The 16,914-nt window shown below is 42.5% G+C and overlaps 1 protein-coding gene across 4 annotated transcripts in view; it reads left to right on the top strand.

Moving 5' to 3' along the window:
- The window catches only part of mical2b (microtubule associated monooxygenase, calponin and LIM domain containing 2b), a 94,650-nt gene extending 77,775 nt beyond the window's left edge, over positions 1-16,875 (top strand). For 3 of the 4 annotated variants that reach the window (XM_024379975.2, XM_024379973.2, XM_042301694.1), the window contains 8 exons: positions 3,480-3,586; positions 3,689-4,496; positions 4,759-4,829; positions 6,223-6,318; positions 7,444-7,540; positions 15,417-15,522; positions 15,615-15,688; positions 15,916-16,875. In XM_024379975.2, coding sequence (XP_024235743.1) covers positions 3,480-3,586; positions 3,689-4,496; positions 4,759-4,829; positions 6,223-6,318; positions 7,444-7,540; positions 15,417-15,522; positions 15,615-15,688; positions 15,916-16,100 — 1,544 coding nt within the window. In that variant the 3' untranslated portion in view covers positions 16,101-16,875. The remainder of the gene's footprint in view (positions 1-3,479; positions 3,587-3,688; positions 4,497-4,758; positions 4,830-6,222; positions 6,319-7,443; positions 7,541-15,416; positions 15,523-15,614; positions 15,689-15,915) is intronic. The other variant, XM_024379974.2, reaches the window with a different exon arrangement.
- The last annotated feature ends 39 nt before the right edge of the window (positions 16,876-16,914 follow it).

Below are 16,914 nucleotides of genomic sequence, written 5' to 3'. Positions count from 1 at the left end.
CAATGCATAGAGAGCTGTTGCAGCTGGTGCCTATGGTGCTCTGGTAATGTACTTCATTAATAATCCCAATGAGAAAAAATGACAGTACACTGACTGATGGTTTTGAAGTATTGCGTGAGAATCTGAGTTAAATGAAAGATTTAAAAGCTGAAGTGAGATCTCTCACACACTAGAGGGAGCTGGTGTTCTCTGGGAAGAATATTTTTCATTTTTGTGTTGGTCTAGAGTTGTCTACAATTGAATTAGATTCGTGTTTGGACAAGGTTACTTTTTGGGATAGACCGCATTATAACTGCTCTCTTGCTGATAAAACTTGATTCTGGTTACTTCAACTCTATCGAACTGTAAAGATTTTGCATACGTTATTTGATCATTCATGCGTAATGACCCTTATTATACACAATGACAACAGGTTGTTTGTGTATGTAGTGTGAGTTAATGAGCATGTATCTGAGGAGCGTGTTAAGTCTGATCTACCAATTTCAGTTTAATCCACCAGAAAAGACAGAACAAATATTAAAACAAATATTATGGTTAAACTCTAATATACAATTTTTTTTTTTTTTTTACATCATTTTAGGAAGATTTTTTTTTAAAACTGTATAATCTTTGTAAATAGAACTGATGGAATTAGTGCATTCAGTCAGACCCCATAATTTGTTACGTTACAGCCTTATTCTAAAATTGATTAAATCGTTTCCCCCCCCATCGTTCTACATACACTAGCCCATAATGACAAAGCAAAAACACGTTTTTAGAATTGTTTGCAAAAAAACAAATTATTCAGACCCTTTACTCAGTACTTTGTTGAAGCACCTTTGGCAGCGATTAAAGCCTTGAGTCTTCTTGGGTATGACGCCACAAACTTGGAACACCTGTTTTCGGAGGTTCTCCCATTCTCTGCAGATCCTCTCAACTGTATGCTCTCATTGGCTGGCCCTCACTACATATTCATCGCCAAACCCACTGGCTCCAGGTCATCTATAAGTCTTTGCTAGGTAAAGCTCCGCCTGATCTCAGCTCACTGGTCACCATAGCAACACCCACCTGTAGCTCGCGCTCCAGCAGTATATTTCACTGGTCATCCCCAAAGCCAACACTTCCTTTGGCCGCCTTTCCTTCCAGTTTTCTGCTGCCAATGACTGAAACAAATTGCAAAAATCACTGAAGCTGGAGACTTATCTCCCTCTAACTTTAAGCATCAGCTGTCAGAGCAGCTTACCGATCATTGTACCTGTACTCAGCCAATCTGTAAATAGCACACCCAACTACCTCATCCCCATATTATTTATCCTCTTGCTCTTTTGCACCCCAGTATCTCTACTTGCACATCATCAAGCATCTCTCTGTTAATCTTTCCCTCAATCCTGACTAGTCTCCCAGTCGCTGCTGCGGAAAAACATCCCCACCGCATGATGCTGCCACCACTGTGCTTCACCGTAGGGATGGTGCCAGGTTTCCTCCAGACGTGACACTAGGTATTCAGGTCAAAGAGTTCAGTCTTGGTTTCATCAAACCAGATCATCTTGTTTAGGTGCTTTTTGGCAAACTCTAAGCGGGCTTTCATGCTTTTTACTGAGGAGTGGCTTCCGTCTGGCCTCTCTACCATAAAGGCCTGATTTGATGGAGTGCTGCAAAGATGGTTGTCCTTCTGGAAGGTTCTCCCATCTCCACAGAGAAACTCTGAAGCTCTGTCACAGTGACCATTGGGTTCTTGGTCACCTCCCTGACCAAGGCCCTTCTCCCCTGATTGCTTAATTTGGCCGGGTGGCCAGTTCTAGGAAGAGTCTTGGTGGTTCCAAAATTCAATGGTAGAATGTTAGGTGTTCTTGGGGACCTTCAATGATGCAGAAATGTTTTGGTAGCCTTCCCCAGATCTGTGCCTCGACACAATCCTGTCTCTGAGCTCTACGGACAATTCCTTCATCCTCATGGCTTGGTTTTTGCTCTTACATGCACTGTCAACTGTGGGACCTTATATAGACAGGTATGTGCCTTTCCAAATCATGTCCAATCAATTGAATTTACCACAGGTAGAAACATCTCAAGGATGATCAATGGAAATAGGATGCACCTGATCTCAATTTCAAATATCATAAGTGTCTGAATACTTATGTTAATTTTTATAAATGTGCTAAAATGTCAACCTGTTTTTGCTTTGTCATTATGGGGTATTGTGTGTAGATTGATAAAGAAACAACAATTTAATCTATTTCAGAATGAGGTTGTAACGTAACAAATATGTAAAAAGTGAAAGGATCTGGAATACTTTCCGAATGTACTGTATCTCACACATGCAGCTAACAAAATACATGGAAAAGTCTGCTATACCCAAAATTACAACCAACTAAATGCAGCATTACCGCAAAAAAATGGAAGAGGGAAGGGGGAGAAGGAACTTGTCTGGCCGCCCTGCATTAAAGACCAAAATTGGTTAAGGAAAATTGTGATAAATGAAAAAATATACCCGTTTCATTTCAGGACCAAAAAAAATGACCGCTATGTCATATAGATTGCAAAATAGTTGGGATACATTTTTTGATGTACCAATTCCATGCCACATGGTTTATGAACTGATTCCCAAAACATCTGATTCAGAACTTTTTTTCAATTTGAAATTATTATACAAAATTCTTGCAACCAATAGAATTTTGTGTGTATACATACATACATACATACATACATACATACATACACACACACACACACACATCCCAACTCTGCAGATTTTGCTACTGTCGATACATAGCTTGTTTTTGGTCACAGGTTCAGGAATGGCTGAAGAATTGCAACATTTACCTGGAGCTAACTGCAAATAGCACTGCCGGGTGATTTGAAAATCATAGTCAATTGCTCAATAATATAATACTCTTAAAAAAAAAGTACAATCTTTAGAAACTATGAGAATAGCAAGGTTCAGAACTTTTGTGAAACATAACAGCACAGTTAAAAATGTATGTCAAATAAACACCAAAACTGGATGTGGTTCAAAGATGGATGGGAGGAGTTGAGTGGACCTGACGGGTTGGACAAAGTAACCAATGTAAAATGTAAATAGGTTCAGAACTTTTGAAACGGTACAGTTAAAAATATATGGCAAATGGGATGGTCTTCAGAAGTAGATGGGAGGGGTTGAGGGTAGCTGAAGGATGGGACTAAAAACAAACAAAAGATAACCATTGTAAGATATACTGTGTCTGTATTTATAAAGTATGTTTAAGCTGGAAGTTGAAGCCTAAATGTTGTTGTTCATTAGTTTACTCCAATTAGGGGAAACTAATAAAGGAAAATATATACAAATAAAAAAGGTGTGTATGTATATATATTTAAAACACACACACACAATCTGGTGAATTGGGCAATGACGCAGACATTTACATTGATGGAAGCCACAATCTGTCTGCAATATTAAAGTCTGACCTACAGTAGCTGCATGAGCTCTGATCAAGCATGTTGTCTGTTGTACTCTACTCCTTCAGCTCTCCCTCTCATCCTGGTGAGGCACTTCTCACGTGAAAAAGCTGCAGAAAAAGAGGAGCCCAACATTGAAGAGGCCAACTCTGATTTTGAGGAGATTGAACCACCGGTAAAGCACAATATTCAAACAGATACTCAACCATTTCCTGTGATATATAAACATTTCACATATTGCAACTGAGCAATAAAACAGGACTTTGTCTTTGTTCAGCAGGTCTCCCATGATGGTCCTAAACCACCTGCAGATTCTCAGAATCAGAGTTCATCGATGGGTAAAGAAGAGTGCCCCGTCACAAAAGTGCCCCAGCTGGAGGAAGCAGTCGGCCGTAAGAAAAGGCTGACACTGTCCCGGTCTGAGAGAGAGAAACTCCTGGACTGGAACCTGGCTACTCGAGAGGAGGCCCAAGGCCCTGGAGGAGGAGATCCTTCCACACATCCCAAACCTGGGGACCAGATCCCCCCGAAAGACCTATTGCCTCGGGTAGAGGCAGAACCAGTCCCAGCTCAACCCCAGCCAGCTCAGCCCCAGCCAGCTCAGCCCCAGCCAGTTCCGTCTGCATTCCAGGTGTGGGCCAATGCTTTCAGGAGGTCTTTTGGAGTATCAAGGACAACAACAGACTCCAACACGGTTGTCACCAGGAGGGAAAACAACAGTCCCACCAAGCGTAGGCCTCTGTCTGATGGAGCCTTCAGCTTTAGCTCCCTGATTGGGGATACCGCCCAAAGCCAGGAGGCCCAACCAGTGGAAGTGGGGCTGAAGAGTCAGCCATCCCCACATCCACTCAAGGCCTCCATGGGTGACAGACCCACAGACCTGCCCACGCTACTGGAACAGGTCTCCCTAGGCAGCAACAAGTCTGTAGGATCCTTCACCACAGACGACATGGCTTCACTGCCACCCAGGAAGCTCAACTTTTTCTCCTCCCTGAGGCTGAAGAAGAGGGGGGGACCGGAGAGCGTGGGAGTGGGGGGTCAGGAGAAGGACATCAGGACCATCCTGTCCAACATCAGGAACCAAGGTCAGGGGTCAGGACTCAAGCGAGGATGTGATGAGAGTTATGTTATATGCTTCTACTCCCTTGTCATCGTTGAATTTCACATGGCGCTAATAAATGCTACAATGCTATTAATACAGTACATGCTATAAATGAGAAGATTACTATAGTAGCCTATACTTAGTGTTTTAATGTAAATAACATAGTTGAAGTGCGTGTACAACTACTTTCTACAGTTTTTGACCACTGCTTCAGTCTGTGCTCATGTTCCCTCATCTATACACAGCCTCCAGCAGACAGCAGAAAGATGTGTCCGACTCCTCAAGTGACGATGAGCACGTCCCAGCCAAACAGAAGGTAAGGGCCCTGTTCCAAAACTCTTACATGCATCCATCCTTCCTACCTTCCTCTGAAATAATCACTGACAATGTATGGGTCTAATCCTGAATGCTTATTGGTTAAAACCGCATTCCAGCCTGTGTCTATTCCACAAGTTACCACCAGCTATATTTGTGATGTTAAAATGCCTATTTACAGTACTCTGTTGCGTATTCAGATGGAATTCACTGTCGCATCAGCCCAGCCAGGCAATTTATTAACTTGATCTCCACTATTAAAAGCATTTAGAAATTATCTTACATTTCTTTTTGATTAACATTTAGTTTTCAACAGCTGAGATTTGTATAAACCTTGCCGTCTGTCTCCGATATTTGCAACAGCGTTTCTCAGCCAGTTGAAATCATGAATCAGCTGGCATCATTTTTATGGATATATATACAAAGAAATATTCATTGAAAAAAGGTAAAACGAAACAAAGTGCAGCTAATTTGCAGTCTAGTTTCAGTTTGAAGTGATTGTGTTAGCTGTGTTGTTGGCTAGTTCCTCTGAACAACAATGTACTGACGAAAGAGCACATTTTCTATGCAAGGCGAAATCGCGCCTCATTACTTCATTGTTATGGATGTATCCAAATAAATGTCTCTAGAAAACACCTTATACAAATGTAGCTACTTTGCTGTTATTATGGCTGCATTCTTTGATGTGACGAAGTTAGCCGTAGTTGGCTGGCTAGCAAGCAAGGAATAAGAATGTTGCCAGACAGTTTGGCAATGGAACATTTAGGACGAACGATCGGGTTGCGTCCATAGACACAGAACAAAAAGACTGAACGACAGGGGACAGGGTCTCATCTCTAGCAACAGAACCGATAGAACGAACTAAACATAATAAATCAAATAAATGACAGGTGAAAGCTTACTTACACCAATCCATGTCATGTCAGATCAGTGATTTAAAAGCAGCTCTCCTCAAGGCGGAGAATACAGAAGAGATATGAAGAGACGGGTCAGGACCCGAGAACAGATAATCCATACTCCATTAGAGAGGCTTTACTGGGAAGGCTGAAGAAGCACATCATGACCTGCTCATATCACCTTACATACGGGGAGGAAATCCCAATCTGGTGTTGTAATAGGTCTTGGCCATGGCTTCACAGCACACCACACACATACCACCCTCTTTTTTTGAGCACCAGGAACTGCCTTGTTTACTTAACAGAATTACTAACACTGCCACTTTCAAACCATCTCTGCTACTTCCGCCAGGATCAAGTGCAGGTCAATCGCATGACTGATAAGATACTGTGTCAGATTGATATGCCCAGACCCCTAATAGTTGGGACTACGATCAGAGGGGTTTAACTCTGGTGTGAGGTAACTGTTGTGTGACACTGTCTTGTCGGTCTGTTTAGTTCCATGGGAGCTCGGAGAGACAGAGGAGGAGACAGGAGAAGACTGTGATTCAACAGGCCAAGCGAGCGCAGCTGAAGAGGCTCCACAGAGCCCAGGTACTGTAGAGCACATAGACAACAAAACAGCACTACCACACCAGAGGCCTTCCGTTTTCATTCGCCATTCATTTACATGTTTTATATTTAAGCAATAAGGCCCGAGGGGGTGTGGTATATGGACAATATACCACGGCTAAGGGCTGTTCTTATGCACAACGCTCTTAGCTGTTATGTTCAGTAATCCAGAGGCTCGAGCGGTCACGACGGGGCAGACACAAATTCCAAATAGTATCCGTAAAGTTTGTAGAATCATGTCAAACGTTTTTATAATCAATCAATTTATAATCAATCGTCAGTTTGTTTTTACAATAAATAATCGATAATATTTCAACCGGACCGTAGCTTTTTCAATAGGAGAGAGAGAGAAAATGTCTGCTCCAAGCTGTTGGTGCATGCAAAACTCTGCTGGCACCCAGCCATCCAATGACGCGATGTGATCGTTCTTGCTAATTTTTCAGAATAAAAGGCTGAAACTATGTCTCAAGACTGTTCACACCATGTGGAAGCCATGGGGAAAGGAATCTGGTTGATATCCCTATAAATGGAGGGAAGGCAGGAAATGGAACAGAGAGCTTTCAGGAAAAACAGCACCTCCGGGTTGGATATACCTCAGGTTTTCGCCTGCAATATCAGTTCTGTTATACTCACAGACAATATTTTGACAGTTTTGGAAAACTTTAGTGTTTTCTATCCTAATCTGACAATTATATGTATATTCTAGTTTCTGGGCCTGAGAAATAGGCAGTTTCATTTGGGTATGTTTTTCATCAAAATACTGCCCCCTACACTCAACAGGTTAAGGGCTTGTAGGTAAGCATTTCACGGTAAGGTCTACACTTGTTGTATTCGGCACATGTGACAAAGTTTTGATTTGTATTAGAGCAGTAAAAATACATGTTTTGTCATTCCCGTGGTTTACAGCGCTCCACAGCTGTAAGCCAATCAGCATTCAGGGCTCAAACCACCCAGTTTATAAGGATTCTCTCAAACATTTGACTCACTAATGATCTCTTCCACAAATGTATTTGATTTGTTGGGGTGATGAATGGGATATAAATATTGTGTGTTGAGCCATTGTGAGGCTGCCTGGGTTGAATCTGACCTGGTGTTTATTGTGTGAAGATCATCCAGAGGCAGCTGGAGGAAGTGGGGGAGAAGCAGAGAGACCTGGAGGAGAGAGGGGTGACCATTGAGAAGGTCCTTCGGGGTGAAGCCCCAGGTGAGCCACACTGTCCCAACAGAATGCACGTTTGTCATCTCATGCTGTGTGGATTGATTCCAACAGCTGCACCGCGTATGAGTGATGTAAATACACAAGTGTATCCATTCGGTTGACGTAGCTCTATGACTCGGGGCCAGAGGATTTTATGAAATTATGACAAAGGAATGGAGGGGTTAAAATCAGAATGTTCAGTAAGTGAGTGTTATGTCCTTGAATCAGAGTGGCCTTATCTCTTAAGGTAACACACAAAGACATGGCACATGAAGACTGAGCTATGCACAGAGAGTGGAGAAAGTTTGACGTCAGCCAAGAACATATAGTTGAGACATGAAAACACTGGATTCAGAATGACCTATGCTCAGGAAATGTTTTCCTGTTTCTGTGAGGTTTGCAAGTGGCAATTGAGCAATGCTTTTCTAATAATTATTTCAATTTCCTTATCTAGAGTCAGAACTACACTGATGCCTTTGCTAGGAAAATGCATAATAAAAACGACCAAATTATAGTCATTTGCATTCAACCAAAATAACAATTTGAAGTTGAAATTGTTTAGAAATCACTGCGGTGGCAATTGGCCTTGTGAAGAAAGGAAGGAGGGGGGAAAGCTTTCCCATGTTTCATTAGCCTTGCACATTTATTTATTTTTTAATATTTTTTTTTAACCTTTATTTAACCAGGCAAGTCAGTTAAGAACAAATTCTTATTTTCAATGACGGCCTGGGAACAGTGGGTTAACTGCCTGTTCAGGGGCAGAACGACAGATTTGTACCTTGTCAGCTCGGGGGTTTGAACTCGCAACCTTCCGGTTACTAGTCCAACGCTCTAACCACTAGGCTACGCTGCCGCCCCACATGGTGATATACAAGTTAGTCATTAAAGACAGCTACTTTATAATGAAAAATGGTTATTCCTGCTAGTCTTTTCAAAAGTCATCTTTTCATACTGGTAATCATATTCCTCAAAGGTAAATTGTGTTTTGCCAGAATTGTAAATTAGAAATGTGTTTGTTGCTTCTGCACTCTCCAGATAAAGAATGATTGAGAGTTTAACCATAATTAGCTGTTAATTTTATTATAATTTCATTAAATTACAGTGCATAAAAAGCACACAAACGTAGCCCTGAGTAATGCAGTTGTTTCATCCAAGTTTGTGTCCTTCTATTGTTAAATGGAAAGCATATCTCCTGTGTAAAGACCTTTTTGAACTCGTGTTTTGTTCTATAGTCGGGCTCAATGTTAAAAGCCTCCTCAGAGACTGAGTGTCTGTGGTCTAAGTACCATTGAGTACAGTGAATGGCCTTGCAAATTCTGATTCAAAAACTACAGGGAGAGTGTCTCTTGTGATGCGGGCCTGAAGGGCAGCGGCAGCAGTGACAACCATTGTGCCTGTTTACATGGCTTTGTTTGGATAATTGAATTAAGGCAGAGGCCGAAGGTCTCATGGCTCAATAGGCTCTTTGTTCATTGATATTATTCATAGACTCCGACTGGATTGCAAGAGGGTAGGAGTAGGTGTCAGACAATGACCTGAGTGTATATGATTGGCAAGATTCTAAGTATGAAAAAGTTTAGGATTTTTTTTATGTCAGTCTTCCTTTATTTGTCTTTATTCAATTTCTGGATGTTTGCAGGGGTATTTGAAGGCCAGGGTCACAGTGCTGTACAGTATATGGCAATGGGAGAGAAAAGGTTTCCTACACAGTTGAGAGAAAACCGTCTGACAATGAAGACCGAGGATAATGGTACATTTAAAAAAAGCAGTGCAACACAAACAACAGAGTTACACATGGAATAAACAAATGTACAGTCAATAACACAATAGGAAAAAAACTATATACAGTTTGTGCAAATGAGGTAAGATTAGGGAGGTAAGGCAATAAATAGGCCGTAGTGGCGAAGTAATTACAATTGAGCAATTAAACACTGGAGTGATAGATGTGCAGATGATGATGTGAAATTAGAGATACTGGGGTGCAACGGAGCAAATAAATAAATAACAATATGGGGATGAGGTAGTTGGATGGGTAATTTAGAGATGGGCTATGTACAGGTGCAGTGATAGGTGAGCTGCTCTGACAGCTGACGCTTAAAGTTAGTGAGGGAGATATGAGTCTCCAGCTTCAGTGATTTTTGCAGATCGTTCCAGTCATTGGCAGCAGAGAACTGGAGGGAAAGGCGTCCAAAGGAAGTGTTGGCTTTGGGGATGACCAGTGAAATATACTTGCTGGAGCGCGTGCTACGGGTGGGTGCTGCTACAGGGCTTTACCTAGCAAAGACTTATAGATGACCTGGAGCCAGTGGGTTTGGCGACGAATATGGAGCGAAGACCAGCCATCGAGAGCATACAAGTCGCAGTGGTGGGTAGTATATGGGGCTTTGGTGACAAAATGGATGGCACTGTGATAGACTGTATCCAATTTGCTGAGTAGAGTGTTGGAGGCTATTTTATAAATGACAGCGCCGTAGTCAAGGATCGGTAGGATAGTTTTACAAGAATATGTTTGGTAGCATGAGTGAAGGATGCTTTGTTGCGAAATAGGAAGCCGATTCTAGATTTAATTTTGGAGATGCTTAATGTGAGTCAGAGGGGGAGTGTACAGTCTAAGCAGACACCAAGGTATTTGTAATTGTCCACATATTCTAAGTCAGAACCATCCAGAGTAGTGATGCTGAACTGGCGGGCAGGTGCGGTTAAAGAGCATTCATTTAGTTTTGCTTGCATTTAAGAGCAATTGGTGGCCACGGAAGGAGAGTTGTATGGCATTGAATATCGTCTGGAGTTAACAGTGTCCAAAGAAGGGCCAGAAGTATACAGAATGGTGTCGTCTGTGTAGAGGTGGATCAGAAAATCACCAGCAGCAAGAGCGACATCATTGATGTATACAGAGAAGAGAGTCGGCCCGAGAATTGAACCCTGTGGCACCCCCATAGAGACTGCCAGAGGTCTGGACAACAGGCCCTTCGATTTAACCCACTGAACTCTGTCAAGAAGTTGGTGAACCAGGCAAGGCAGTCATTTGAGAAACCAAGGCTGTTGAGTCTGCCGATAAGAATGCGGTAATTTACAGAGTCGAATGCCTTGGTGGATGAATACGGCTGCACAGTATTGTATTTTATTGATGGCGGTTATGATATCGTTTAGGACCTTGAGCGTGGCTGAGGTGCATGACCAGCTCTGAAACCAGATTGCATAGTGGAGAAGGTACAGTGGGATTCGAAATGGTCGGTGAGCTGTTTGTTAACTTGGCTTTCAAAGACTTTAGAAAGCAGGGCAGGATGGATATAGGTCTGTAACAGTTTGGGTCTAGAGTCTCTCCCCCCTTTTTAAAGAGGGGGATGACCGCGGCTAGTAATAGGGGTTGCAACAATTGCGGCGGATAATTTTAGAAAGAGAAGGTGCAGATTGTCTTGCCCAACTGATTAGTAGGGGTCCAGATTTTGCAGCTCTTTCAGATCATCAGCTATTTGGATGAAGGAGAAATGGGGGAGGTTTGGGCAAGTTGCTGTGGGGGGTGCAGGGCTGTTGACTGGTGTAGGGGTAGCCAGGTGGAAAGCATGGCCAGCCGTAGAAAAATGCTTATTGAAATTCTCAATTATTGTTGATTTTTCAGTGGTGACAGTGTTTCCTAGCCTCAGTGCAGTGGGTAGCTGGGAGGAGGTGCTCTTATTCTCCATGGACTTTACAGTGCCCCAGAACGTTTTCGAGTTCGTGCTACAGGATGCACATTTCTGTTTGAAAAATCTAGCCTTAGCTTTCCTAACTGCCTGTGTATATTGGTTCCTAACTTCCCTGGAAAGTTGCATATCGCGGGGGCTATTCGATGCTAATGCAGTATGCCACAGGATGTTTTTGTGCTGGTCAAGGGCAGTCAGGTCTGGAGTGAACCAAGGGCTATATCTGTTCCTGGTTCAAAAATGTTTTGAATGGGGCATGCTTATTTAAGATGGTGAGGAAAGCACTTTTAATGAATTACCAGGCATCCTCTACTGATGGAATGAGGTCAATATCCTTCTAGGATACCCAGGCCAGGTCGATTAGAAAGGCCTGCTCGCTGAAGTGTTTTAGGGGGCGTTTTACAGTGATGAGGGATGGTCGTTTGACCGCAGACCCAATACGGACGCAGGCGATGAGGCAGTGATCGCTGAGATCCCGATTGAAGACAGCAGAGGTGTATTTAGAGGGCAGGTTTGTCAGGAATGATATCTATGAGGGTGCCCGTGTTTACAGATTTGGGGTTGTACTTGGTAGGTTCATTTGATAATTTGTGTGAGATTGAGGGCATCAAGCTTAGATATAGCAACGAATCAGAAGCATTAGGAGCTGTCCTTCAATCAAACACACTCTACGAATGGGTCTGTTTCATATAATGTAGCTGTAGTCAGTGTAATGCTCAGTGTTAGTATATGTAAATAAATACCTTTAGCCTGTTGTCCGCAGGTTACACTGTCATGGAAGTGTAAGATCTCGCAATACTTGGCCCCATCCATCCTCCCCTCGGTGCAGTCGTCCTGTCCCTTTTGCAGAAAAGCATCGCCAAAGAATGATGTTTCCACCTCCATGCTTCATGGTTGGGATGGTGTTCTTGGGATTGTACTCATCCTTCTTCTTCCTCCAAACACGGAGAGTGGAGTTTAGACCAAAAAGCTCTATTTTCGTCTCATCAGACCACATGACCTTCTCCCATTCCTCCTCTGGATCATCCAGATGGCCATTGGCAAACTTCAGACGGGCCAGATGGCCATTGGCAAACTTCAGGGGGACCTTGCGTGCGCTGCAGGATTTTAATCCATGACGGTGTAGTGTGTTACTAATGGTTTTCTTTGAGACTGTGATCCCAGCTCTCTTCAGGTCATTGACCAGGTCCTGCCATGTAGTTCTGGGATGATCCCTCACCTTCCTCATGATCATTGATGCCCCCCGAGGTGAGATCTTGCATGGAGCCCCAGACCGAGGGTGATTGACCGTCATCTTGAACTTCTTCCATTTTCTAATAATTGCGCAAACAGTTGTTGCCTTCTCACCAAGCTGCTTGCCTATTGTCCTGTAGCCCATCCCAGCCTTGTGCAGGTCTACAATTTCATCCCTGATGTCCTTACACACTCTCTGGTCTTGGCCATTGTGGAGAGGTTGGAGTCTGTTTGATTGAGTGTGTGGACAGGTGTCTTTTATACAGGTAACAAATTCAAACCAGTGCAGTTAATACAGGTAATGAGTGGAGAACAGGAGGGTTTCTTAAAGAAAAACTAACAGGTCTGTGAGAGACGGAATTCTTACTGGTTGGTAGGTGATCAAATACTTATGTCATGCAATAAAATGCAAATGAATGACTTAAAAATCATACAATGTGATTTTCTGGATTTTTGTTTTTGATTCTGTCTCTCACAGTTGAAGTGTACCTATGATCAAAAATGACAGACCTCGACATGCTTTGTAAGTAGGAAAACCTGCAAAATCGTCAGTGTATCAAATACTTGTTCTCCCCACTGTCTGTTGGAGACTGTTGCAACAGGCCAGGGGTTACAGGACCATTACTATGGCCATCTACTTTTACTTTACTGACTTTGTCATTTTGTTGTAGTGTCATGTACACATTTAAATTGGCGTTTAAATACAATACAAAACAAATTGACAATACAACTTTCATAACAGTTAACATAGAAATAAAAAGAGACTAGCCTGCTGGCCTTACTGGGTCGATAGGAACATTATCCCGAGCTATTTAGGAGGCATATCACACCTGGCACAAATAGTCTAATTCTCTTTTTCCTGCCGATGGGTGCCCTATACCTGCGCCTAGAGGGGAGTAGTTCGAAGTCCGGGGACAGGGGGTGGCTTGGTATAAAATGATTTTGTGAGCCTTGCGGAGGGCCATAAAGATCTTAAAGATCTCATCCATGCCTGTCTGTTTGACTCCAAGTACCTTGCTTGCTGTGGTGATAATCCTTCTCAGCATATTTCTCTGGTTGACAGTGGCATTGCCAAACCAACAAACAATACAAAAAGTTAAAATACTCTCAATGAAAGATTTGTAAAAAAGAATAAGTATAGTACAGTCAACATTAAAAGTAGCCCAGCTTTTTGAGAAAGTACAGTCTGACTCTTTTTGTAGATCAGGTCTGTACATTTACTCCACTGAAGCTTATTGTCCAAGAGGACACACAGGTATTTATATTCCTTCACAATCTCTATATTCTGACCTCTGATGTTGCAGAGGTTGGTGTTGTACGCTTCCTGAAGTCTATGTACATCTCTTTGGTCTTGTTGGTATTGAGGACCAAGTGTGATTCCTCACACCACTCTACAAAGTCATCTAGGACCGGGCCATGATGTTCCTCGTCATCATGCAACAGGCTGATCAAGGCAGTGTCATCAGCGAACTTACCGAGGTGTCTGTCAATATGGGAACTAGTACAACTATTAGTGTACAAGATGTACAGGAGTGGGAACAAAACACATCCCTGAGGAGAGCCTGTGTTGGTGGTGCGCATGTCTGACACGTGGGGACCTACTTTGACCCGCTGTGACCTCTGGCTCAGGAAATCCAACAACCACAAGACCAGTTCCCCATCTAAGGAGAAGTTCCGAATGAGTCTGCAAGAATGTAAGGCTGGATTGTGTTGAAGGCAGAAGAAAAGTCAACAAACAAAACCCTGACATGGGATTTGGCTCCCTCTAGATGTCTATAGACCATGTTAAGGAGGGTAAGAATGGCATAATCAACTCCTCTGCTGGGCTGATAGGCAAACTGCAATGGGTGAGGAGCTTCTGGGTGGCACTGAGAACATGACTTGTCACAATTTTCTCAAGGCATTTTATTACTAAGGATGTCAAGGAGACAGGGTGGTAGTCATTCAGCACAGAGGGAATAGATGCTTTAGGAATGGGTATAATTATTGAGTTTTTCCACAATACTGGCACTTGTTGCTGGTCGAGTGAGGATTGGAAAATGTCTATAAACGCCAGCCAATTGTTCAGCACAGTGCTTTAACACGGCCACTTATTTTGTCTGGGCTTTTGTGTACATTACGTCCCCTGAACAATGTCACTACATCAGCATGTTTAGCCTCAACCCTCTCAGACATTTGTAATGATGCTTCCATTTGTTTTACCTCCGACACAAAATTGTCTGATTCATATCTTGGCTAATGAACAGAATGTTTCTTCTCATGTTCTGGCCCTCATGTCTCCCAAGGTCAGCACTGGTTTTTCCTCTACCTACAGTGGGGAGAACAAGTACTTGATACACTTGCCGATTTTGCAAGTTTTCCTACTTACAAAGCATGTAGAGGTCTAATTTTTTATCATAGGTACACTTCAACTGTGAGAGACGGAATCTAAAACAAAAATTCAGAAAATCACATTGTATGATTTTTAAGTAATTAATTAGCATTTTATTGCATGACATAAGTAGCCGGAATTCTTACTGGTTGGTAGGTGATCAAATACTTATGTCATGCAATAAAATGCTAATTAATTACTTTGATCTCACGGTGTACATCTCTTAAAGCCTGTCTATCACCCTCAGCATAAAGTGCGTTCTCCCTAATAAAGTAGTGATTTTAGATTTTTTGATACCCAAGGCTTATTGTTAGAGAATATTTTACAGGTTTTAGTAGGCACAACTGACTCCACATAGTTTGAAATAACATCTGTGAGTTCATCAAGATCAGAGCTACTGTCCTCAAATACCTCCCACATAGTACAGTCAAAACACCCCTGGAGACATGTGAAACTGTTGTCATTCCAGATCTACTGAATAACCTTGTGACAGGGAGCTTATTAGTCGACCTCGGACGTAATGAAGAAACGGGATGATCAAACTTCTATATTATCTGGGGTAGCTGATTCTGACCTTGCTCTCTCCCTCTATCAGACAAAGGTGATGGTCTCTCTGATGAGCACGAGCTCCTCCAAATGTGGTTCAAGCTGGTCCTGGAGAAGAACAAACTGGCACGCTATGAGGAAGAGCTAGTCATATTGTAAGTAGGAAAAGATGAGGCACACTGCATTCTCAGACACAGACCATCTTATGGAGTGAAGTGTGTTTGAAATTGGTTGTTTTGTCTGTTAGTGCTCAGGAACTTGAGCTGGAGGACAGACAGAGTCAACTACAGATAGATCTACGACGCAGGATGTCAGTAGACGGTACGGGTCACACACTAATTGTAGTATGCGTTTGCGGTCCAGTTATAATACATTCGCGGCCCTTTATCTGTGGAACTTGTCCTTTATCTATGGAACTTGTCCTTTATCTGTGGAACTTGTTGAGAATGTTTTCTAAATGACCATGTCCTACTTTGTCCATCTGTCTCCACCCCTCCTTCTCCTCCTCTACCATTTTACAATCTCTCCTCTCCAATGGCCCTTTGCAGACTCCAGGAAGAGCTCCAGTGAGCTGGCGGAGGAGCAGCAGATGCTGACCGAGATCATGAAGGTGGTGGAGAGGAGAGACACTCTGGTCAGCCTGCTGGAGGAGCAGCGGCTGCAGGAGAGGGCTGAGGACAGAGACCTGGAGAGCCTGGTGCTGTCTAGGGGCTACCAGTTCCATTGGACCTGAGGAGTTGCAGCCCTCTGGGGCAGGGAAAATCATAACAGTACCATGCAGCTCTATGGGTAGAGGCGACAAGTGACTACACTACCGGATTTGGCCTCAGTCGGCATGATGACCTTTTGAATATGTATATAGGTTTTACTTGTCAATTCCTACTTGAGGATCACATCTCTTATAGACCTGAGGGTTGTACATCCAGTGTCTGTATGCCTAGTCTCTCTTGGCAGCCTTCTGAGATTACTGTATGCCTAACCAAGAACACCTCATATTCTGTCGTATGAATGGAATAAATGAAATATGATTGTTTTTTTGAATTTGTCAGTTGCACTGGAAAGCACTTAGAAACACTACAGAAACCCAAAGATTCATCCTATCAAGTATGTTTTTGCTCTCAAAGCAAAATGTATTTTGTATGTGTAGGTCTCTATTGTAGGTCTCTACTGTTCATGTGTTGTGCTGTTGTGTTGAGAAGCACTGGAAAAACTACTGTATGTTGTATAATGTAATCTGCACTATACCAAGGAACTTAATCAACCAATACACCAAGTTGAGACTGTGTCAGTGGTCATGGTTGTCCATGTTGATAATTTTCCACAGGACTTTTGACTATTATTCCTGCATGTTGTCTATCCTATTACTCAGTACTGACCACAACCAACAGGATTTTATTCACTTTTTTGAGTCCTCCTTGCCCAACTTTGTTGGTTCAATTGATTTAGTTTGCTGTTTATTTTTATTCTGTAAAAATTAAATTATGAAATAAAATATATTTAATGGAGAATTGAAGTGTATTTGGTCATGATTTATGGATATGACATAA

The sequence above is a fragment of the Oncorhynchus tshawytscha genome, linkage group LG19 (assembly GCF_018296145.1).
Source record: "Oncorhynchus tshawytscha isolate Ot180627B linkage group LG19, Otsh_v2.0, whole genome shotgun sequence".
NCBI lineage: Eukaryota > Metazoa > Chordata > Actinopteri > Salmoniformes > Salmonidae > Oncorhynchus > Oncorhynchus tshawytscha.
The sequence above is the reverse complement of the archived record's forward strand: the minus strand, read 5'-3'. Positions and strand labels throughout refer to the sequence as shown.